The following is a 24,884-nucleotide window of genomic DNA, read 5'->3' on the forward strand; positions in this document are numbered from 1 at the left end:
GTTTGTTTGTTTGTTTTCCTCTTTCTTTTTCTTCTTCTTTTCTTTAACATTGTAGTTTTGAAATTCCAAACTCTACTCTAGATTTTTAACTTTTGCTTTTTGGTATTTGTTGTCAATTTTGTACCTATATTTTCTTTATAATTTTTGTGAATTTTTTTCCCTCTCTCTCTTTATTTTCCTTCTTCTTTTCTTTAACATTGTATTTTTGAAATTCCAAACTCTACTCTAGATTTTTAATTTTTGCTTTTAGGTATTTGTTACCAATTTTGTGCCTTTAAGAACCCAATCTTCAGTACCCATTTTTTACTTGAGAGCGAGATTACTGGCTTGACTGCTCTCTCCCCACTTTGGACTCTCCTTTTTCTCCACCAGGTAGCCTGTGTCTCCTCCCTAACCCCTCTCTACTCTACCTGACTCTGTTAATTTCTGTGTGTTCCAGACGGTGGAGAACACTTAGAGAACTGATTACTGGCTGGATCTGTCTCTCTTCTTTTCATTCCCCCCTTTTATCCTCCTGACCACCTCTGTCTCCTTCCTCCCTCTTCTCTTCTCTGTATAACTCCGTGAACACCTCTGAGCGGTCCAGTTGTGGAGTGCACATAAGGAAGTGATTACTGGCTAGCCCACTCTCTCCTCTATTGATTCCACCTCATCTCATTCGGGTCACCTCTAACTCCCTCCTCCCTCTTCTCTTCTCCATGTAGCGCTGTGAACCTCTCTGGGTGACCCTCATGGTGGAGAAACTTTTCATCTTTAACCTAGATGTTTTATCAATGGTGCTGTATAGAAGAAGTTTTGACACTACTGTAAAAATAAGACCTATAACTGGAAGCAGGAGGCTTAAGTCCAAACCCTGACTCCAGGGAACTCCTGACTCCAGGGAACATTAATTGACAGGAGCTCATCAAACGCCTCCATACCTACACTGAAACCAAGCACCACACAAGGGCCAACAAGTTCCAGTGCAAGACATACCAAGAAAATTCTCCAGCAACACAGGAACACAGCCCTGAGCGCCAAGATACAGGCTGCACAAAGTTACTACAAAACCATAGACATCTCATAACTCATTATTGGACACTTCATTGCACACCAGAGAGAAGAAATCCAGCTCCACCCACCAGAACACCAACACTAGCTTCCCTAACCAAGAAAACTTGACAAGCCATCTGTACAAACCCACACAGAGTGAGGAAACTCCACAATAAAGAGAACTCCACAAACTGCCAGAATACAGAAAGGACACCCCAAACTCAGCAATTTAAACAAGATGAAGAGACAGAGGAATACCCAGCAGGTAAAGGAACAGGATAAATGCCCACCAAACCAAACAAAAGAGGAAGACACAGGGAATCTACCTGATAAAGAATTCCAATTAATGATAGTGAAACTGATACAAAATCTTGAAATCAAATGGAATCACAGATAAATAGCCTGGAGACAAGGATTGAGAAGATGCAATAAAGGTTTAACAAGGACCTAGAAGAAATAAAAAAGAGTCAGTATAATGAATAATGCAATAAATGAAATCAAAAACACTCTGGAGGCAACAAATAGTAGAATAACAGAGGCAGAAGATAGGATTAGTGAATTAGAAGATAGAATGGTAGAAATAAATGAATCAGAGGGGAAAAAAGAAAAATGAATTAAAAGAAATGAGGACAATCTCAGAGACCTCCAGGACAATATTAAACACCCCAACATTCGAATCATAGGAGTCCCAGAAGAAGAATACAAAAAGAAAGACCATGAGAAAATATTTGAGGAGATAATAGTTGAAAACTTCCCTAAAATGGGGAAGGACATAATCACTCAAGTCCAAGAAACGCAGAGAGTCCAAAACAGGATAAACCCAAGACGAAACACTCCAAGACACATATTAATCAAATTGACAAAGATCAAACACAAAGAACAAACATTAAAAGCAGCAAGGGAAGAACAACAAATAACACACAAGGTAATTCCCATAAGGATAACAGCTGACCTTTCAATAGAAACTCTTCAAGGCAAGAAGGAATGGCAAGACGTACTTAAAGTGATGAAAGAAAATAACCTACAGCCAAGATTATTCTACCCAGCAAGGATCTCATTCAAATATGAAGGAGAAATCAAAAGCTTCTCAGACAAGCAAAAGCTGAGAGAATTCAGCACCACCAAACCAGCTCTCCAACAAATGCTAAAGGATATTGTCTAGATAGGAAACACAAAAATGGTGAATAAATTCGAACCCAAACAATAAAGTAAGTGGCAATGGGATCATACTTATCAGTAATTACCTTAAATGTAAATGGGTTGAATGCCCAAACCAAAAGACAAAGACTGGCTGAATGGATACAAAAACAAGACCCTACATATGCTGTCTACAAGAGACCCACCTCAAAACGGGGGACACATACAGACTGAAAGTGAAGGGCTGGAAAAAGATTTTCCATGCAAATAGATACCAAAAGAAAGCAGGAGTAGCAATACTCATATCAGATAAAATAGACTTTAAAACAAAGGCTGTGAAAAGAGACAAAGATGGTCACTACATAATGATCAAAGGATCAATCCAAGAAAAAGATATAACAATTATAAATATATATGCACTCAACGTAGGAGCACCGCAATATGTAAGACAAATGCTAACAAGTATGAAAGGAGAAATTAACAAAAACACAATAATAGTGGGAGACTTTAATACCCCACTCACACCTATGGATAGATCAACTCAACAGAAAATTAACACGGAAACACAAACTTTAAACGATACAATAGACCAGTTAGACCTAATTGATATCTATAAGACATTTCATCCCAAAACAATGAATTTCACCTTTTTCTCAAGCACACACGGAACCTTCTCCAGGATAGATCACATCCTGGGCCATAAATCTAGCCTTGGTAAATTCAGAAAAATTGAAATCAGTCCAAGCATCTTTTCTGACCACAATGCAGTAAGATTAGATCTCAATTACAGGAGAAAAACTATTAAAAATTCCAACATATGGAGGCTGAACAACAGGATGCTGAATAACCAACAAAGCACAGAAGAAATCAAAAAAGAAATCAAAATTTGCATAGAAACGAATGAAAATGAAAACACAACAACCCAAAACCTATGGGACACTGTAAAAGCAGTCCTTAGGGGAAAGTTCATAGCAATACAGGCACACCTCAAGAAGCAAGAAAAAAGTCAAATAAATAACCTAACTCTACACCTAAAGCAACTAGAAAAGGAAGAAATGAAGAACCCCAGGGTTAGTAGAAGGAAAGAAATCTTAAAAATTAGGGCAGAAATAAATGCAAAAGAAACAAAAGAGACCATAGCAAAAATCAACAAAGCCAAAAGCTGGTTCTTTGAAAGAATAAATAAAACTGATAAACCATTAGCCAGACTCATCAAGAAACAAAGGGAGAAAAATCCAATCAATAAAATTAGAAATGAAAATGGAGAGATCACAACAGACAACACAGAAATACAAAGGATCATAAGAGACTGCTGTCAACAATTATATGCCAATAAAATGGACAACGTGGAAGAAATGGACAAATTCTTAGAAAAGTACAACTTTCCAAAACTGGACCAGGAAGAAATAGAAAATCTAACAGACCCATCACAAGCATGGAAATTGAAACTGTAATCAGAAATCTTCCAGCAAACCAAAGCCCAGGTCCAGACGGCTTCACAGCTGAATTCTACCAAAAATTTAGAGAACAGCTAACACCTATCCTACTCAAACTCTTCCAGAAAATTGCAGAGGAAGGTAAACTTCTAAACTCATTCTATGAGGCCACCATCACCCTAATACCAAAACTTGACAAAGATGACACAAAAAAAGAAAACTACAGGCCAATATCACTGATGAACATAGATGCAAAAATCCTTAACAAAATTCTAGCAATCAGAATCCAACAACACATTAAAAAGATCATACACCATGACCAAGAGGGCTTTATCCCAGGGATGCAAGGATTCTTCAATATCCGCAAATCAGTCAATGTAATACACCACATTAACAAATTGAAAAATAAAAACCATATGATTATCTCAATAGATGCAGAGAAGGCCTTTGACAAAATTCAACATCCACTTATGATAAAAACTCTTCAGAAAGCAGGAATAGAAGAAACATACCTCAACATAATAAAAGCTATATATGACAAACCCACAGCTAACATTATCCTCAATGGTGAAAAATTGAAAGCATTTCCTCTAAAGTCAGGAACAAGACAAGGGTGCCCACTTTCACCATTACTATTCAACATAGTTTTGGAAGTTTTGGCCACAGCAATCAGAGCAGAAAAAGAAATAAAAGGAATCCAAATTGGAAAAGAAGTAAAACTCTCACTGTTTGCAGATGACATGATCCTCTACATAGAAAACCCTAAAGACTCCACCAGAAAATTACTAGAACTAATCAATGACTATAGTAAAGTTGCAGGATATAAAAGCAACACACAGAAATCCCTTGCATTTCTATACACTAATAATGAGAAAATAGAAAGAGAAATTAAGGAAACAATTCCATTCACCATTGCAACGAAAAGAATAAAATACTTAGGAATATATCTACCTAAAGAAACTAAAGACCTATATATAGAAAACTATAAAACACTGGTGAAAGAAATCAAAGAGGACACTAATAGATGGAGAATATACCATGTTCATGGATTGGAAGAATCAATATAGTGAAAATGAGTATACTACCCAAAGCAATTTATAGATTCAATGCAATCCCTATCAAGCTACCACCAGTATTCTTCACAGAGCTAGAACAAATAATTTCACAATTTGTATGGAAATACAAAAAACCTCGAATAGCCAAAGCAATCTTGAGAAAGAAGAATGGAACTGGAGGAATCAACCTGCCTGACTCCAGGCTCTACTACAAAGCCACAGCCATTAAGACAGTATGGTACTGGCACAAAGACAGAAATATAGATCAGTGGAACAAAATAGAAAGCCCAGAGATAAATCCATGCACATATGGACACCTTATCTTTGACAAAGGAGGCAAGAATATACAATGGATTAAAGACAATCTCTTTAACTAGTGGTGCTGGGGAAACTGGTCAGCCACTTGCAAAAGAATGAAACTAGAAGACTTTCTAACACCATACACAAAAATAAACTCAAAATGGATTAAAGATCTAAACATAAGACCAGAAACTATCAAACCTCTAGAGGAGAACATAGGCAAAATATCTCCGACATACATCACACAGGATCCTCTATGACCCATCTCCCAGAATATTGGAAATAAAAGCAAAAATAAACAAATGGGACCTAATTAAACTTAAAAGCTTCTGCACAACAAAGGAAACTATAAGCTAGGTGAAAAGACAGACTTCAGACTGGGAGAAAATAATAGCAAATGAAGCAACTGACAAACAACTAATCTCAAAAATATACAAGCAACTCCTACAGCTCAACTCCAGAAAAATAAACGACCCAATCAAAAAATGGGCCAAAGAACTAAATAGGCATTTCTCCAAAGAAGACATACAGATGGCTAAGAAACACATGAAAAGATGCTCAACATCACTCATTATCAGAGAAATGCAAATCAAAACCACAATGACGTACCATTTCACGCCAGTCAGAATGGCTGCGATCCAAAAGTCTACAAGCAATAAATGCTGGAGAGGGTGTGGAGAAAAGGGAACCCTCTTACACTGTTGGTGGGAATGCAAACTAGTACAGCCACTATGGAGAACAGTGTGGAGATTCCTTAAAAAACTGGAAATAGAACTGCCTTATGATCCAGCAATCCCACTGCTGGGCATACACACTGAGGAAACCAGAAGGGAAAGAGACACGTGTACCCAAATGTTCATCGCAGCACTGTTTATAATAGCCAGGACATGGAAGCAACCTAGATGTCCATCAGCAGATGAATGGATAAGAAAGCAGTGGTACATATACACAATGGAGTATTACTCAGCCATTAAAAAGAATGCATTTGAGTCAGTTCTACTGAGGTGGGTGAAACTGGAGCCTATTATAGAGTGAAGTAAGCCAGAAAGAAAAACATCAATACAGTATATTAACGCATATATATGGAATTTAGAAAGATGGTAACAATAACCCTATATACGAGACAGCAAAAGAGACACTGATGTATAGAATTGTCTTTTGGACTCTGTGGGAGACGGAGAGGGTGGGATGATTTGGGAGAATGGCATTGAAACATGTATAATATCATATATGAAACGAGTCGCCAGTCCAGGTTCGATGCAGGATACTGGATGCTTGGGGCTGGTGCACTGGGACGACCCAGAGGGATGGTATGGGGAGGGACGGGGGAGGGGGGTTCAGGATGGGGAACACATGTATACCTGTGGCAGATTCATTTTAATATATGCAAAACCAATACAATATTGTAAATTAAAAAATAAAATTAAATTTAAAAAAATTAAAATAAAATAAAGGGAAATGATCTAATATCAATGATCTACACTGTCACCTTCAAAAGTTGAATAACGAAGATGAAATTAAACTAAAAGTAAGCAAAAGAAAGGAAATAATAAATGTTTACATCAGTGTCCTATTGAACACTTAAGAGGAATGCCAATGCTAAACAAACTCTTTCAGAAAATAGAGAAGAAGGGAGTATTTCCCAAGTCATGTAATGAAACCAGCACTAAGTTGGTACAGAAACTAGACAAAGAACATCATAAGAAGAGCAAAATATTGCTTATTATCACTCATGATTACAGACCCAAAAATTCTTACCTAGTAATTAACCCAGTAATTAGACAAAAAAAATTAGCAACTGAAATCCAGATTGATTTTAAAAGGATAACACATTATGATCAAGAGTCCACTGCCAAGAGGCAAAGTTAGTTTAACTCATGAAAATTAACCAGTGAAATTCTCCATGTTAATTGAATAAAGAAGAAAATGAAGAAATGCAGAAAAAATGCTGGACAAAATTTCACACCCTTTCATGACAATCACAGCAAACCAAGACGAGAATGAAACTTTCTAATCCTAATAGATGATACAGAAAAAAAAAAAAGCTAAACATATCTATTGATAAAAGACTGACTACTTCCCCTGAAAATTGAGAATAAGGCAAGGATTCTGGCTCTCAGTTCTTACAGTCAAAATTAATCTAGAAATCACAGACAGTGCAACAAAGTAAGATAGCGATATAAAAGGAACAGCAGTTGGACAGGTAGAAATAACAGTCTTTATTTGTGAATGACATGAACTTGTACCTATAAAATTCTTAAAAATTTATTGAAGCATTCTTGCCTGGGAAATCTCATGGATAGAGGAGCCTGGTGGGCTACAGTCCATGGGATCACAAAGAGTCAGACACGACTTAGTGATTAAACAACATTCAAATGAACAAACATTTACTGAAGGCCTACTGTGTGTCCAGCAAAAATAAGTAAAGCACAGTTCCATCCTCATGCAGCATTGAGACCATGACTTGGGAGGGTCTTTCCTTCTGTTCAGTACCCCTCCAGCTGCACCTTCCTTCTCATCTACGAACTCCCTCCCTCCTGTTCAATCTTGGTGAGTGTGTGTCAAACAGAGAGCCCTGGTCCCTAGTCTAGAGCTGGACACAGGACTGAGGCTTGATCAGGCTGACTTTCTCCAGTGCTTTGACTCTTGAGCAGAAGGATAAAGAAGGAAGACGACAGGCCCTGAGTTGTTCCTGTGAACTTGAGGCTGTTCATTCACTTTTGCTCTGGACTCCCTGGCACTACCCTAGTAATTGGACTCTGAGAGCCTGGGTTATCCTGGCATCCATCATTCTTCCAACAATCTTTGAAGAAAATTTGTCAGAGTCAGCCTCCAGTGCTTATAGGAATGAACACTAACTGGTAGCATGTTCTGCAAGCTATAGGTTAAAATGAAATTCTCTACATTTTCAGACTTGGTGAAAGCTTTACTCCCTGCACTAAAAACAGGACTTTTCAGAAATGAAATCACTGAAACATTGAAACTAAGTCAAAAAGATACTGTAGAAAGAAAAGTAAACTGAAGGTACTGACTCTCAGACTCAGACAGAGCATTCAAATGAGGGATGTAACTTCCCAACACTATCAATACTGAGGCTGGATTATGTTTAAATTGCCACAACAGAAACTCAATTTTTTAAATTAATTTATTTATTTTTATTGGAGGATAATTACTTTACAATACTGTGATGGGTTTTGCTATACATCAACATGAATCAGTCATGGGTACACATATATCCCCCCATCCTGAACCCCACTTCCTGTCTCTCTCCCCACCCCATCCCTCTGGGTTGTCCCAGAGCACCAACTTTGGGTGCCTCATGCACCAAACTTGCACTGGTCATCTATTTTACATATGATAATATACATGTTTCAATGCTATTCTCTCAAATCATCCCACCCTCGCCTTCTCCCAGAGAGTCCAAAAGTCTGTTCTTTACATCTGTGTCTATTTTACTGCTCTGCATCTATTTTACCATCTTCCTAAATTCCATGTTAGTTGCTCAATCATGTCTGATTCTTTGTGACCCCATGGACTGTAGCCTGCCAGGTTCCTCTGTCCATGGAGTTTTCCAGGCAGGGATACTGGAGTGGGTATGTGTGCATTAATATACACTATCTGTGTTTCTCTTTCTGACTTTTTCATTCTGTATAATAGGCTCCAGTTCCATCCACCTCATTAGAACTGACTCAAATGTGTTCCTTTTATAGCTGAGTACTATTCCATGTGTATATGTACCACAAATTCCTTATCTGTTCATCTGCCGATGGACATTTAGGTTGTTTCCATGTCCTAGCTATTGTAAACAGTGCTGCAGTGAACATTGGGGTACATGTGTCTCTTTCAATTCTGGTTTCCTCGGGGTGTATGCCCAGAAGTGGGATTGCTGTGTCATATGGAAGTTCTGTTTCCAGTTTGTTAAGGAATCTCCACACTGTTCTCCATAGTGGTTGTACAAGTTTGCATTCCCACCAACAGAGTAAGAGGGTTCTCTTTTCTCCACACCCTCTTCAGCATTTATTGTTTGTAGACATTTTGATGACAGTCATTCTGACTGGAATGAGATGATACCTCGTTGTGGTTTCAATTTGCATTTCTCTAATAATGAGTGATGTTGAGCATCTTTTCATTTATTTTTAGCCATCTGTATGTCTTCTTTGGAGAAATGTCTGTTTAATTCTTCTGCCCACTTTTTGATTGGGTTGTTCATTTTTCTGGTATTGAGCAGCACAAGCTGCTTGTATATTTAGGAGATTAATTCTTTGTCAGTTGTTTCATTTGCTATTATTTTCTCCCATTCTGAAGCCAGTCTTTTCACTTTGCTTATACTTTCCTTCATTGTGCAAAAGCTTTTAGCTTTAATTAGGCCCCATTTGTTTATATTTGTTTTTATTTCCATTACTCTGGGAAGTGGGTCATTGAGGATCTTGATGTGATTTATGACAGAGAGTATCTGCCTATGTTTTCCTCTAAGAGTTTTATAGTTTCTGGTCTTACATTTAGATATGTAATCCATTTTGAGTTTATTTTGTATATAGTGTTAGAAAGTGTTCTAGTTTCATTCTTTTACATGTGGTTGACAGTTTTCTCAGCACCACTTGTTAAAAAGACTGTCTTTTCTCCATTGTATACTTTTGCCTTCTTTGTCAAAGATAAGGTGTCCATCAGTTCAGTTCAGTCGCTCAGTCACGTTCACCTCTTTGCAACCACATAGACTGCAGCACTCCAGGTTTCCCTGTCCATCACCAACTCCCAGACCTTTCTCAACTTATGTCCATTGCATCGGTGATGCCATCCAACCATTTCATCCTCTGTCATCCTCTTCTCCTCCTGCCTTCAATCTTTCCCAGCATCAGTTCTTCGTATCACGTGTCCGAAGTATTGGAGTTTCAGCTTCAACATCAGTCCTTTCAATGAACACCCAGGACTGATTTCCTTTAGGATGGATTGATTGGATCTCCTTGCAGTCCAAGGGACTCTCAAGAGTCCTCTCCAACACCACAGTTCTAAAGCATCAATTTATCTCTGGACTTTCTGTTTTGTTCCATTGATCTATATTTCTGTCTTTGTGCTAGTACCATACTGTCTTGATGACTGTAGCTTTGTAGTACAGTCTGAAGTCAATTTATTGCATTCCTTGATTACTGAAATATGTCACTGAGCAAGATTTTAGGTTATTTTTAGTTGGCAATCTGACAGTCTTCCACTGGGGATAATTTAAAGATAGCCATAACAAGAGAAAAAATAATAATAATAACTTCCTAGATAGACTTAAGTGAACTTTTGGCAGCCTTTAGACCAAAGTGCTGGTCTTAAATGAATGGTAAATAGATTGTCCACAATCCCTTTTGAAATATAAATACTTTGCATTTATTTTCTAAAAATTATTAAAAGTCTTCCAGAAATAAAATGTGCAGTTAGCACAGTCACAGGATACAAGGTCAATATATGAAAACTCAATTGTATTTCTATGCCATTACAATTGCATTCAAAACATTAAATAGTTATGGATAAATTTTACCAAACATACACAAGATCAATATAATAAAAACTTCAAATGCTTCTGAGAGAAATTTAAAAGATGTAAATAAATGGAGATATACACGGTGTTCCTGAATCAGAAGATTCAACATTGCCAAGATGTCAGTTCCTCCCAAATTGGTCCATAAATTCAATGCAATCACAATGAAAATGCTGTCATGCTTTTTTGTAGAAACATGTATTTCATTAAAGGTTAAAACTTGCTCTTTGGAAGACAGTATTAGAAAATAAAAAGCACACCACAGACTGGAAGAACATCTTACAAAACATTTATCTGACATAGGACTTGAGTTAAGAATGTATAAGTAATATTTAGAACTCAGTAATAAAAAGATAAATGACCCAATAAAAACGGGTAGAATATTTTAACATAAACATGACAAAATAAGATATAGGAGGTACATGAAAAGATGGTCAACATCATAGCCTTTAAGTAAATGCAAATTAGAACCACAGTGAGATATAACTGTAAACTGACTGGAAAGGCTAAAAGTATAAAGACTCACAATACCAGATGTTATAGAAAATGTGGGGTAATTGTAACTCTCATACACTGTTTTCTGGAATGAAAATGGTATACCTACTTTGAAAACATTTTGAAAATTTCTAATAAAGGCAAACATATACTTAGTTTATGATCCATCAATCCCACTGTTAGGTGTTTACCTAAATTTAGAGAAAACACTTACCCACACAAACACTTGTATACCAATCTTTATAAGAGCTTTATTCATAATAACCAAAAAAGTAAATACTTTCAAAAACTCATTATCAGATAAATGGATATATTGTGCCATATTCATACAATGGAATTCTAATCAGCAAGTAAAAGGGGGGAGCCATTGATGCATGTCTAAATTTCAAAACCATCATGCTAAGTGAAAGAAGCCAAACTCAAAGATTATACACTGTATTATTACATTTATATGAAATTCTTTAAAAAAAATGAAAGAAGCAAAACTATTATGACAAAATCAATGGTTGCTTCAGGCACGGGTAAAAGAACTGACAGCAAAAGGACAGCATTCCTTGGAGAGCGATGGAAATGTACTTTCTCTTGATTGTGGTGATATTTATACAATTATATATTTGTCAAAACTCATTGAACTGTACATTTTAAATGGATGAATTTTATTATATGTAAATTATACTTCAATAAGCCTTAAAAAGGAGAACCATTTATATGTTGAAAAGACTGGAATGCTACATGTGGAATGCCAAATGGTAAGTTTTCCATGGAGGCAGGAAGAGTAAACATTTTCACACTTTGCAAAGTTTGTGTGATATGTGAAATGATCCATCATGTGGCCCCAATTATTTAGGAAAAATTCTATTACCCAATAAGCCTTGGTTGAGAGGTGGATTCAAAGACATGAGTCTGTACCCTATAGTCATGATCATGTCTAGTGAAAGATAAAGAGAATGAAGAGAGGGGAATACATATACCCTGGAGACAGTCAATGAATAAAGGAATTGATGAATGAATGAATCATTTGAACAGGTAATTCTTTATATCTTTCAATGCAACAAGTGTATATATAGGTCCATAAGACAAAACGCTCAAAAAATTTAGTATCTTGAATAAAGTGTATTTCAGCCAAAGAATTTTTACCACTTATGTAAACGTAATGACTGTCAATGACCAAAAACTCTCTTAGCCTAATCTTTGCTATATTGACTCTCTCTTTCTGTAGATACTAAAGTTTGCTCCATAAATTAGTATATTAATTTTAAAACCAGGCCCTTAATTTCTGGGAACACTAAATATAGAATAATTAAAGATTAAAGTTGTACAAATCAAAAAGGTTATCTTTAGAAAATATTTCAGAATGAACAAATAAAAAGAACAACAAATTTTGGGGCAGAACTTTTCTTCTATGCTTGGTGGGTTGTAGACCAAAAATGCCATCACATCTCAAAGGAGCAGAGGAAACCTCTGAGATAGATAAGACTCTCTGAACAAAAGTTGCTGGACAGGTGATCTCTCACATCTCCCTACCCCAGCCCATTAATCTTTTAACTGCCCCTTTTACATCTTTGTTTCTGAGAGTGTAGATTAGAAGGTTGAGGCTAGGTGTGACAACAGTATAAAAGAGGGCAATGAACTTGCCCTGATCTTGAGAATTTCCTGATGGTGGCTGTAGATATATGCACATGATTGGAATGAAAAAGAGGGATACAACCATAAGATGAGCTCCACACATCCCAAAGACTTTCTGAAGTCCAGTTGTTGACTGCATCCTCAGCACAGTCTGAGCAATGGCACCATAGGAGCTGAGAATGAGAATAAGTGGTATGATCACAAAAATGAAGCTCATGACCATAAGGGTCAGCTCATTAGCATGAGTATCAACACATGACAGTCGAAGCAATGCTGGAACTTCACAGAAGAAATGGTCCACTTGGCGATGTCCACACAGGGGTACCCAGAAGGTAAATGAGGAATGAAGTGCTGAGGTGGTAAAGCCACTTACCCAAGAAGCCACAGCCAACAGATGGCAGAAACGAGGGTGCATGAGGACAGTGTAATGCAGGGGTCTACACACAGCTGCATAACGGTCATAGGACATCACCACCAACAGCACACATTCAGCAGTTCCCAGTGCAAGGACAAAATAAAGTTGAATCATGCAACCAGCATAAGAGATGGTTTTCTCTGGCCCCTGGAGGTTGAACAGCAACTGGGGGATGGAACTCGTGGTGTAGCAGAGATCCAGAAAAGAGAGGTTTGAGAGGAAGAAGTACATAGGAGTGTGGAGATGGGAATCCAGATATGACAAGAAAATGATGAACAGGTTACCTATCAGTGTCATCAGGTAGAACATCAAGACAACCACAAAGAGAACTAACTCAAGATGAGGCCAGTTAGAAAAACCCAGCAGAACAAAGTAACCAGAACTTGCATTTTTTTCCTTCATCTTTCTTATTCTTTCAATACCTGAAGAATCATATAAACTGAAAGTCCGCCCCCTCATTGTCAAACCCTTGCAAACTGATTGAGGGAGAAAATACATTATACTGCCATTATAACAATAGGATTTTTATAGTTTTGTTTTTATGTTTCATTCAGACATTTGTCCTGCTGTAGATACTATCAATAGCTTCTCATCTGAATCAGTTATTTTTTATGTATGTTAGCATTTGGATAAATGAAGATTAAAGACTTTTCATAGCTAAGAAAATTTTCATTTTAAAAACTCTCTTTTCTTAGGGAAAAAAATAACCTCTACCCCCTTTTCCTCATTTTCAGGTTATTTCTGATTTTGTGGTTACATAGAAAGAAATATCTGCAGTCTTAACAATCTTGCACAAAGGTGAGAATTTATCATGAGATAAAAACAATTCAGCAGTAACTTTAAAGTGTTAACATTGGATGAAAAAAGTAAACTTCAATTGATATGTTTATAGACAAAATAAAACATTCATACTTGTTTATTTATGCTATCAGCTTATTTCCAGACACAAATAACATGCAAATGTAAATATAAACAAAGACACATGCATGCATGAGCACACACCAACTGATCAATATTCATAATAATGAGTTAAGCTGAAATTCACTGCACAGGTATCAACACACGATCATCGTAGAAGTGCTAAAACCACAGAAGTGCTCCACAGAGCAATGTCCACACAAGGAAACCCAGAAGGTAAAGAAGAAATGAAATGCTGAGGTGTAAAAGCTACTTATCTAAGTGGCCTTTATGGAAACAACAAACAACAACAACAACAACAAAAAAAAAAAAACAGCTAATAATCTGGATTAATTGAAAAATGAAGTAGATTGGGGAATTTGGTGATAAAATACTCCCAAACATAAATGAGAATACAACTTGTTTTGGAAGATTAAAAAAAAAAAAAGATGAAGGAAACTGTTAAGAAGGAGCAAGAAAAGGAGGGTGGTTGGAGCAGGAAAGCAGAGAGGAACTCTGATTGTGGTATTTGGAATACAAAGTGTGTATTTTGAGTGTCTATGAAACATGAACAACAGGGTTTAAAGATTGTGCCCACAAAACTGCATATGCTTTAGAACAATAGGTAAGACATTAAATTCTGAGTCACAACCTACAATTACATAATATGTCTAGGTTTTCCACAATTTGGAATGGGAAATTCCAAAGATAAAATTCACTAACTTTTAATAGACAAAGATATGTGAACATTACATAAAATCCAGTGACAAGGACATCTTCTCGTGATTCTTTTGTAAAAAATAAAGTTAAGAAATTTGAATGTGTACTAATAGTTTGATTTTCAGTTGCTTATTTTCTCATATGCATTATCTATTTGTCACAGAAAAAAAATAACACTCTTTCGTTATATAGTTATTGATGCAAGGCACAGTATCCCATCATCTAAATATTCCCAAATAGCTTTGCCTTGCTACTTCTGCTTCTCTCACATTCTCTGATAGAATATGGCAAAAGACAAATTCAACCAAAACAGATTCACCTGCAGTCTTTTGAGGAATGTTTATTTGCTCTAATATTGTAATCTTGAATCTTTAAAAAGCTATAAGAGATGTCTAATTAGTTGAGTTACAAGCTGGAGAGCTAGGAACATTGAATTTGGCTAAGATTGATTTAGGCAGGCATAAAGACAGTAATGCACCACTTAATATTATTGACAATGAAAATAACTATTAACCTTTTGAGATATGATGGGAAAATTCTAAGGGATTTTTTAAATTTCCTTAGAATTGGAGTTAATACATCACAAGATATTTGAATTCAAATACTGTGGGTACCTTTTTTGATGCAGACATAATTTTTCTGCCTTATAAAGCTGCCTGAATTTCACATTACATTAATTAAAAGAAATTGGGAGTTCTGTGGTATTTTTTCTATTACCTTTCTTTAAGCATTCTTCTCAAAGGAAAAAGGGAAAAAAAGTAAAAAGGGATAAGAGATTAGGGATGAAAAACTACAGAATTCAGGAAATTAAATTTCAAAGCTTTATGGTTTGATTTCCTTCTTAACAGATAAAAGGGAAATAAAGACCCTATCAAAGATATCTTTATAAACCATAGAATAAAATATTTCCCTTAAGTCAAATATTATGGGGAAAGTGGATGGCTTGGCACTTTCTTCTCACCCTCATTGTTACTAATAAACATTTTTTAATTCTTGTCATATTCATTCCTTTATATTAAACCTGGTTTAGCACTCCATCAACTTCTTTCAGTAGTGACCTTCCTGTGTTTGCTCACCTTCCCTGCTGTTCTCTTTCTTTCTATGCCCTAATCGTATATAAACTGATGAGAGGCTCTCTGGATATCATGTGACCTGAAACATTAACCTAATGGCCCTCCTATCCCACCTGCACTAATGTATATAATCTAACTGTAGAAAGCAATCTGAAAATAACTGATTATCATTGTTACAAATGAGACGAGTTTGTCCAAAATTTTCCTTTTAGCAGAACATGGGAACTCTTCAGGGCATAATAAGGTATCAGGGGATGCACCCCTTGTCCCAGAGCAAACAGGACTTTTACAGAAACAAAGAGAATAATATGATTTTCCTTCTTTGACTGGGGCCATTGGGAAAATAAATCCCAAAGTTGCAATTAATGTCCTTCAAGGTGATTGCCTGGTTAGACTGGTGTTAATCTTTTTTTTAAAAATTTATTTATTTAAATTGGAGGCTAAATACTTTACAATACTGTAGTGGTTTTTGCCATACATTGACATGAATCAGCCATGGGTGTACATGTGTTCCCCATCCTGAAACCCCCTCCTGCCTCCCTCCCCATTCCATCCCTCAGGGTCATTCCAGTGCACCAGCCCTGAGCACCCTGTGTCATGCATCAAACCTGGGCTGGCGATCTGTTTCACAAATGATAATATACATGTTTCAATGCTATTCTCTCAAATCATCCCACCCTCGCCTTCTCCCACAGAGTCCAATAGACTGCTCTTTACATCTGTGTCTCTTTTGCTGTCTCATATATAGGGTCATCATTACCATCTATCTTTCTAAATTCCAAATATATATGTTAGTAAACTGTATTGGTGTTTTTCTTTCTGATTTACTTCACTCTGTATAATAGGCTCCAGTTTTATCCACTTCATTAGAACTGATTCAAACGTATCCTTTTTAATGGTTGAGTAATATTCCATTGTGTATATGTACCACAGCTTTCTTATCCATTCGTCTGCCAATGGACATCTAGGTTGCTTCCATGTCCTAGCTATTGTAAACACTGCTGTGATGAACACTGGGGTACACGTGTCTCTTTCAATTCTGGTTTCCTTGGTGTGTGTGCAGAGCAATGGGATTGCTGGGTTGTATGGGAGTTCTATTTCGAGATTTTTAAGGAATCCCCACACTGTTCTCCATAGGGGCTATACTGGTTTGCATTCCCACCAATAGCGTAAGAGGGTTCCCTTTTCTCCACACCCTCTCCAGCATTTATTGCTTGTAGACTTTTGGATCGCAGCCATTCTGACTGGCATGAAATGGTACCTCATAGTGGTTTTGATTTGCGTTTCTCTAATAATGAGTGATGCTCAGCATTGTTTCATGTGTTTGTTAGCCATCTTTGGAGAAATTTCTGTTTAGTTCTTTGGCCCATTTTTTGATTAGGTCATGTATTTTTCTGGAATTGAGCTGCAGGAGCTGCTTGTATATTTTTGAGATTAATTCTTTGTCACTTGCTTCATTTGCTATTATTTTCTCCCATTCTGAAGGCTGTCTTTTCACCTTGCTTATAGTTTCCTTCGTTGTGCAAAAGCTTTTAAGTTTAATTAGGTCCCATTTGTTTATTTTTGCTTTTATTTCCATTACTCTGGGAAATGGGTCATAGAGGATCCTGCTGTGATTTATGTCAGAGAGTGTTTCACCTACACTTTCCTCTAGGAGTTTTATGGTTTCTGGTCTTACATTTAGATCTTTAATCCATTTTGAGTTTATTTTTGTGTATGGTGTTAGAAAGTGTTCTAGTGTCATTCTTTTACAAGTGGTTGACCAGTTTTCCCAGCTGCCGTGGTCACCCAGCACCACTTGTTAAAGAGACTGTCTTTTCTCCATTGTATATTCTTGCCTCCTTTGTCAAAGATAAGGTGTCCATAGGTGTGTGGATTTATCTCTGGGCTTTCTATTTTGTTCCATTGATCTATATTTCTGTTTTTGTGCCAGTACCATAATGTCTTGATGGCTGTAGCTTTGTAGTGGAGCTTGAAGTCAGGCAGGTTGATTCCTCCAGTTCCAGTCTTCTTTCTCAAGATTGCTTTGGCTATTTGAGGTTTTTTTGTATTTCCATACAAATTGTAAAATTATTTATTCTAGATCTCTGAAAAATACCATTGGTATCTTGATAGGGATTGCATTGAATCTATAGATTGGTTTGGGTAGTATATTCATTTTCACTATATTGATTCTTCTGACCCATGAATATGGTATATTTCTCCATCTACTTGTGTCATCTTTGATTTCTTTTATCAGTGTTTTATAGTTTTCTATATATAGGTCTTTGGTGTTAATCTTCACAGAAAAAAACTTCACAGAAAAGGCTTCAGCATGATGATTATACTCACACTAAAATGATAATAAATTTTTCACCAACCTACATTAAAAGTTGCTTTGAGTTGTATGGGCAATAAAAGGAATGGGGTATACTGAGTCACCTAATTTTTCCCCACAATTCCCAATGGGGCTAAGGCCCACATTTACAAGACACTTGATTAGGAGCAGGCAAGGTTTGGGAGCCAAGAGACAAAAAAAAAAAAAAAGAAAGAAATACATTAAAACTCTAATTTTTCTTACTAATATGGTGCTCTTTGAGAACATATCCACACCATTTACACCCTTCCAATTATCTTTTAAGTTCAATTTCAACTTTACATCCGAAAGTTCAGAAAATAATCCAGATACCACTCAAGCCTTTTATTCTGAACATTTAGATGATCTCTGTCAATCTTGTTCATTACTTCAAAAATCTTCCATTAACAACTTTTCTTGACTGCCCATTAAAATCTCCTTTGCAGGAAGGAATTTTGGTTGGTTTCTGTATGGTGGAAACCAACACAGTATCATAAAGCAAATATCCTTCAATTAAAAATAAATAAATTTTTAAAAATTAAAAAAAAAATTTAATCTAAAAAAAATAATAATGGCTGAGAAATTCCTAAACCTGGGGAGAAATCTGGACATCCAAGTTCTTGAGGCTACAAGTTACCCTAAAATTTCAATCCAAAACTACCTTTTCTAAGACATATCACAGTAAAACTGTCAAAAATCAGACCAAGAGAGAATCTTTAAACAGAAAGAGTAAAAAATGATTATAACATATGATGAAACCCCCATTAGGCTATAAGCAAATTTCTCAGCAAAATGGCCACAAGCCAGGAGAAGGTGAAATGACACATTCAAAGTGCTGGAAGAAAAAAACCTGCCAGTCACAAACACTGTATCTGGTGAAGTTAGCCTTCAAAAATTAAGAAGAAATAAAGACTCCCAGAGAAACAAAATCCATAGAAATTCATCACCACTAGGTCTGCCTTATAAGAAATGCTAAAAGGAGTTCTTAAAGCTGAAATAAAAGAACACTAATTAGTAACATGAAAACATGGAAATATGCAACACACTGGTAAAGATAAATATATATGAAAATATAGAATACTATAATACATTGGGGTGTTAACCATTTAACTATAGTATAAAGGCTAAAAAACAAGAGCATTAATAATAACTATAGCTACAATAACTATGTAACAAATACACAATATAAGAGAGGTAATTTGCAACATAAAAATATAAAGAGGGGAGTAAAAGGGCAATTTTTTTCTATGCAATCAAAGCTAAGTTTCTATCAGAGTAAAATGGAAAGCTTTATAGATGATTTATATAAGCTGTGTAGGAATTACAAGGCAAAAATTTATAGTATATTCCAATAGACAAAGAGAAGGGAATCAGACATATCACTGCAGAAAATCACAAATTCAAGTAAGGCACCAGGAGAGGAAGAAACGGAAAAAATTGGAACTACAAAATAGCCAGGAAATGATTAATAAGATGGCATTAGTAAGTTATTGCCTATTAGTAGTTACTTCAAATGTAAATAGATTAAATTCTCCAATCAATGGCCATAGAGTGGCTGGATGAGGGAAGAAAAGCAGGACCTAAATATATGCTGCCTACAAGAGACTCATTTTGACTTTAAGAACACACATAGACTCAAGTGAACATGTGAAAAAAACAGCATGTGAAAATAAGTGAAAATCAAAAACAGGCAAGGTATCTATACTTTTATTAGCCAAAATGGTAACAAGAGACAAAGACAGTCAGTATATAATGATGAAGAGGTTAATCAATCAAAATATAATAATCATAAATATATTTACACAAAAATTGAAGCACCTCAATCTATCAAGCAAACATTAACAGACTTGAAGGGAAAAACTTACAATATTAGTAGGGGACTTCCCTACCCTAGTTTTAGTGAGATAGATCATCCAGAAAGAATCAACAACAACAAAAAACAAACCAGGGCATAAACCATACATTAGACCAAAAGAACCAAACAGAGGAAATACAGGACATTTCATCCAAGGGCAACAGAACACACAATTCTTCTCAAGCACACATGAACATTCTCCAGGATAGATCATATTATAGGTCACAAACAAGTCAGCAAATTTAAGAAGATTGAAATCACACCAAGTAACTTTTCTGACCACAACAGCATGACTCTAGAAATCAATAATAAGAGGAAAGCTGGAAGTCTTTTAGGTACATAGAAATTAACAACACACTCCTGAACAACCAATAGGTCAAGAATAAATCAACAAAGCAAAAAAATAGCTTGAAACAAGCAAAAGTTGGAATATAGCTACCAAAAATTATACATGGCAGCAAAAGTAGTCTAAGGAAGATAAACAGCAATATTAAGAAAAATAAAAGATTGACATAAACAACTTAACATTGCACATCAAAGAAACAGAAAAGAACAAACTAAGTCGAAAGTTAACAAGGTGATGACCTAGAGGGGTGGAATGGGGGCACGGAAAGTAGGTTTAGGAGGGAGGGGATATATGTATACTTATAGCTGATTCACATTGTTGTACAGAAGAAACTAACACAATATTGTAAAGAAATTATCCCCCAATTAAAAATTTAAAATTAATTAATGAATTAAAATAGCAGGAAAAGAAGTTAACAAGGAAGGAAGTAACAAAGATCAGAGCAGAAATAAAATAGAGACAAAAATGGAAAAGATCAATAAAACCAAGAGCTGGTTCTTCTAAAATATAAAAAAAATTGATAAACTTTTAACTGGGCTCATCAAGTAAAAAATGGAAAGGACCCCAATAATCAAAATAACCAATACCACAGCAGCTACTGCTGCTGCTGCTGCTAAGTCGCTTCAGTCGTGTCTGACTCTGTGCAACTCCATAGACGGTAGCCCACCAGGCTCTCCCGTCCTGGGATTCTCCAAGCAAGAACACTGGAGTGGGTTGCCATTTCCTTCTCCAACGCATGAAAGTGAAAAGTGAAAGTGAAGTCGCTCAGTTGTGTCTGACTCTTAGCCTACCAGGCTCCTCCTTCCATGGGATTTTCCAGGCAAGAGTACTGGAATAGGGTGTCATTGCCTTCTCCGAATACCACAGAGATACAAACAATTCATAAGAGAATGTTATGAACAGTATTTGCCAACAATTAGACAACCTAGAAGAAATGGACAAATCTTTGGAACATACAATCTTCCAAGACTGAACCAGGAAGAAATAATAAATATGAATAGATCAAGTACCAGTAATAAAATGGAATCAATAATTTTAAAACTCAAACAAACAAAAAACCAGGGCCAAATGGCTTCATGAGTTAATTCTACCAAACATTTAGAGAAGAATTAATGTTTATCCTTCTGAAACTATTCCCAAAAAACTGAAGAGGAAGGAACACTTCCAGACTTATTCTATGAGGCTACCATCACCGTAATATCAAAACTAGACAAAGATATGACCCCCCCAAAAAAAGTAAGTTACAGGACAATATCACAGATGAACATGGATGCAAAAATCCTCAACAAAATACAAGCAAATAAAAAAGTATATATAAGCATATCAAATTCAACAATATATTGAGAGGGTCATACACTATGATCATGTGGAATTTATTATAGGGATGTAAGGTCCATCTAGTCAAGGCTATGGTTTTTCCAGCGGTCATGTATGGATATGAGAGTTGGACTATGAAGAAAGCTGAGTGCCAAAGAATTGATGCTTTTGAACTGTGGTGTTGGAGAAGATTCTTTAGACTCCCTTGGACTGCAAGGAGCTCCAACCAGTCCATTCTAAAGGAGATCAGCCCTGGGTGTTCTTTGGAAGGAATGGTGCTAAAGCTGAAACTCAAGTACTTTGGCCACCTCATGTGAAGAGTTGACTCACTGGAAAAGACTCTGATGCTGGGAGGGATTGGGGGCAGGAGGAGAAGGGGACGACAGAGGATGAGATGGCTGGATGGCATCACTGACTCAATGGACGTGAGTTTGAGTGAACTCCAGGAGATGGTGATGGACAGGGAGGCCTGGCATGCTGCGATTCATGGGATCGCAAACAGTCAGACACGACTGAGCAACTGAACCGAATTGAAGGATTTTTCAATACCCACAAATCAATGTTATACATATGAACAAAAAAGAATGAAAACCATATGATCATCTCAATAGATCCAGAAAGAACTTTTGATAAAATTCAACATCCATTTATGATTTTTAAAAAACTGTTTAGAAAGAGGGCATAGAGGACACATACCTCAACATTATAAAGGGCATATATAGCAAGTCCACAGCTAACATCATACTTAATGGTGAAAAGCTAAATGCATTCCCTCTATGATCAGGAACAAGACAAGGATGCCCACTCTTACCAATTTTATTCAACACAGTTTTGGGAGTCCTAGCACAGCCCTAAGAGAGGAAAAAGAAGTAAAAGGAATCTAAATTAAAAAGGAAGAAATAAAACTGTCACTGCAGATGACATGATACTTTATACAGAAAATCCTAAAGATGCTACAAGAAAAGAAAAAGATGTTTAGCAGAAAACTACTAAAGCTCATCAGTGAATTTGGTAAACTTGCCGAATTTCTATACACTAACTCAGAAATAGAAATTAAGGAAACAATCCCATTTACCATCACATCAAAAAGAAGAAAATACACAGGAATAGTTGTTGCTCAGCCCCTAAGTCGTGTCCAACTCTTTGGAACCCCAAATACTCTGGACTGCAGCACATCAGTCTCCCCTTTCCTTCACTATATTCCAGAGTTCACTCAGATTCATGTCCACTGAGTTGGTGACGCTATCTAATCATCTCATCCTCTGTTGCCCCCTTCTCCTTTTGCCTTCAATCTTTCCCAGCATCAGGGTCTTTTCCAGTGAGTCAGCTCTTTGCATCAGGTGGCCAAAGTATTGACGTTTCAGCTTCACCATCAGTCCTTCCAATGAATATTCAGGGTTGATTTCCTTTAGGATTGACTGGCTTGATCTTCTTGCAGTCCAAGGGGACTCTCAAGAGTCTAGCACCACAATTTGAAAAAATCAATTCTTCAACTCTCACAGCTGTATATGACTACTGGAAAAACCATGTTCAGTTGTGTCTGACTCTTTGTGACCCCATGGACTATAGCTCACCAGTCTCCTTTGTCCATGGAATTTTTCAGGCAAGAATACTGGAGTGGGTTGCCATTTCCTTCTCCAGGGGATCCCCCACCCAGGGATCTAACCCATGTTTCTTGCATTTCCTGCATTGGCAGGCAGATTCTCTACCTGCCAGGAAAAATCATAGCATTGACTATATGGACCTTTGTCAGCAAAGTAATGTCTCTGCTTTTTAATATGCTGTCTGGGTTTGTTACGACTTTCCTTCCAAAGAACTAGGATCTTTCAATTTCATGGCTATAATTACCATTTGCAGTGATTTTGGAACCCAAGAAAATAGAATCTGTCACTGCTTTCACTTTTCCCCTTCTATTTGCCATGAAGTAATGGGACCAATGCCAAGATCTTAGCTTGTTTAATGTTGAGTTTTAAGCTAGCTTTTACACTCTCCTCTTTCACCCACATCAAGAAGCACTTTAGTTCCTCTTCACTTTCTGCCCTTAGAATGGTATCATCTGCATATCTAAAGTTGTTGATGTTTCTCCCACCAGTCTTGATTCCAGCTTGTGATTCATCCAGTCCAGCATTTCACATGACGTGCTCTGCATAGAAGTTAAATAAGCAAGGTGATATTATACAGTCTTGACATGCTCTTTTCCCAATTTTGATCCAGTCAGCTGTTTCCTATTCTAACTGTTGTTTCTTGGCTTGCATTCAGATTTCTCAGGAGACAGGTAAGATGGTCTGGTATACCCATCTCTCTAAGAATTTTCCAGTTTCTTGTGATCCACACAGTCAAAGGCTTTAGCATAGTCAACAAAGCAGATGTTTTCCTGAAATTCCCTTCCTTTCTCTATGATCCAACAAGTGATGGCAATTTGCTCTCTTGTTCTTCTGCTTCTCCTAAACCCAGCTTGTACGTCTGTAAGTTCTCAGTTCACATACTGCTGAAGCCTAAATTGAAGGATTTTGAGTATACTGTTACTAGCATGCGGAATGAGCACATTTATACAATATCTTGAACATTCTTTGGCACTGCTGTTCTTTGGGATTGGAATGAAAACTGACCTGATCCCACATGTCACAAATAAGACCTGATGCAGCCAAATAAATAAGTAAATAGATATATATATATATATATTTAAAAAAGACTGATCTCTGTGAACCAGGATGCAGATCTTCACCAGATACTAAATCTGCCAGCATTTTGATCTTGGCATTCCCAGCCTCTAGAATTATAAGAAACAAATGTGTGTCTTTTAAGCCACACAAACAGCCTAAGACAATATATTAAAAAAGCAAAATGTGAAGACTGTTGAGGAAAAATATGAAAATATGATAGAGAAGACTGGGGTGGGGAGAATCTTTGTTTAGATAATCAAGAAAGCCCTCATTGAATAAATGACAGCTGGAAAAGTGAAAATAAGGAGCACCATTTGTGGATAGAATATTACAGGTAAATGGGATAGTGCAAATGGCTTTTAAATGCTTGCATTCCTGAAGAAACACAGGGATGGAGAGAATGGGAGAAAGTGGGTAGGATAACAGAGGTTAGGTCTTGAAGCAATTGATAGGTTATGGTAAGAAAGGAGTCTGAAATTTATTCTAAGGTCATAAGGAGTCTTGAAAGATTTCAAACATGTAAATGAAAAAAAATTTTAAGAACACTTCTGGCTGCCACATGGAGAATGGATTGAAAGGGAAAAAAGCTAGAGCAGGGAATGTTAGGAAGCCATTGGATAATACAGGGGGCCAGGGTGGGGGAGAGATGGTGTCTCAGGGT

The 24,884-nt window shown here is 36.6% G+C and overlaps 1 protein-coding gene and 1 pseudogene across 2 annotated transcripts in view; both read right to left on the minus strand.

Moving 5' to 3' along the window:
• The window catches only part of LOC147347261 (olfactory receptor 2J3-like), a 148,439-nt pseudogene that overhangs the window by 11,960 nt on the left and 111,595 nt on the right, over window positions 1-24,884 (minus strand). The window lies entirely within an intron of this gene.
• Window positions 8,598-19,144, minus strand: LOC147347262 (olfactory receptor 2J3-like). Its single transcript, XM_086369710.1, has one exon. The coding sequence runs from the start codon at window positions 13,513-13,515 to the stop codon at window positions 12,487-12,489; it is 1,029 nt and encodes a 342-aa protein (XP_086225836.1). The 5' UTR covers window positions 13,516-19,144; the 3' UTR covers window positions 8,598-12,486.

This window comes from Bos grunniens, chromosome 23 (assembly GCF_055505025.1).
Source record: "Bos grunniens cultivar Pamir isolate PY7600 chromosome 23, Bosgru_T2T1.0, whole genome shotgun sequence".
NCBI lineage: Eukaryota > Metazoa > Chordata > Mammalia > Artiodactyla > Bovidae > Bos > Bos grunniens.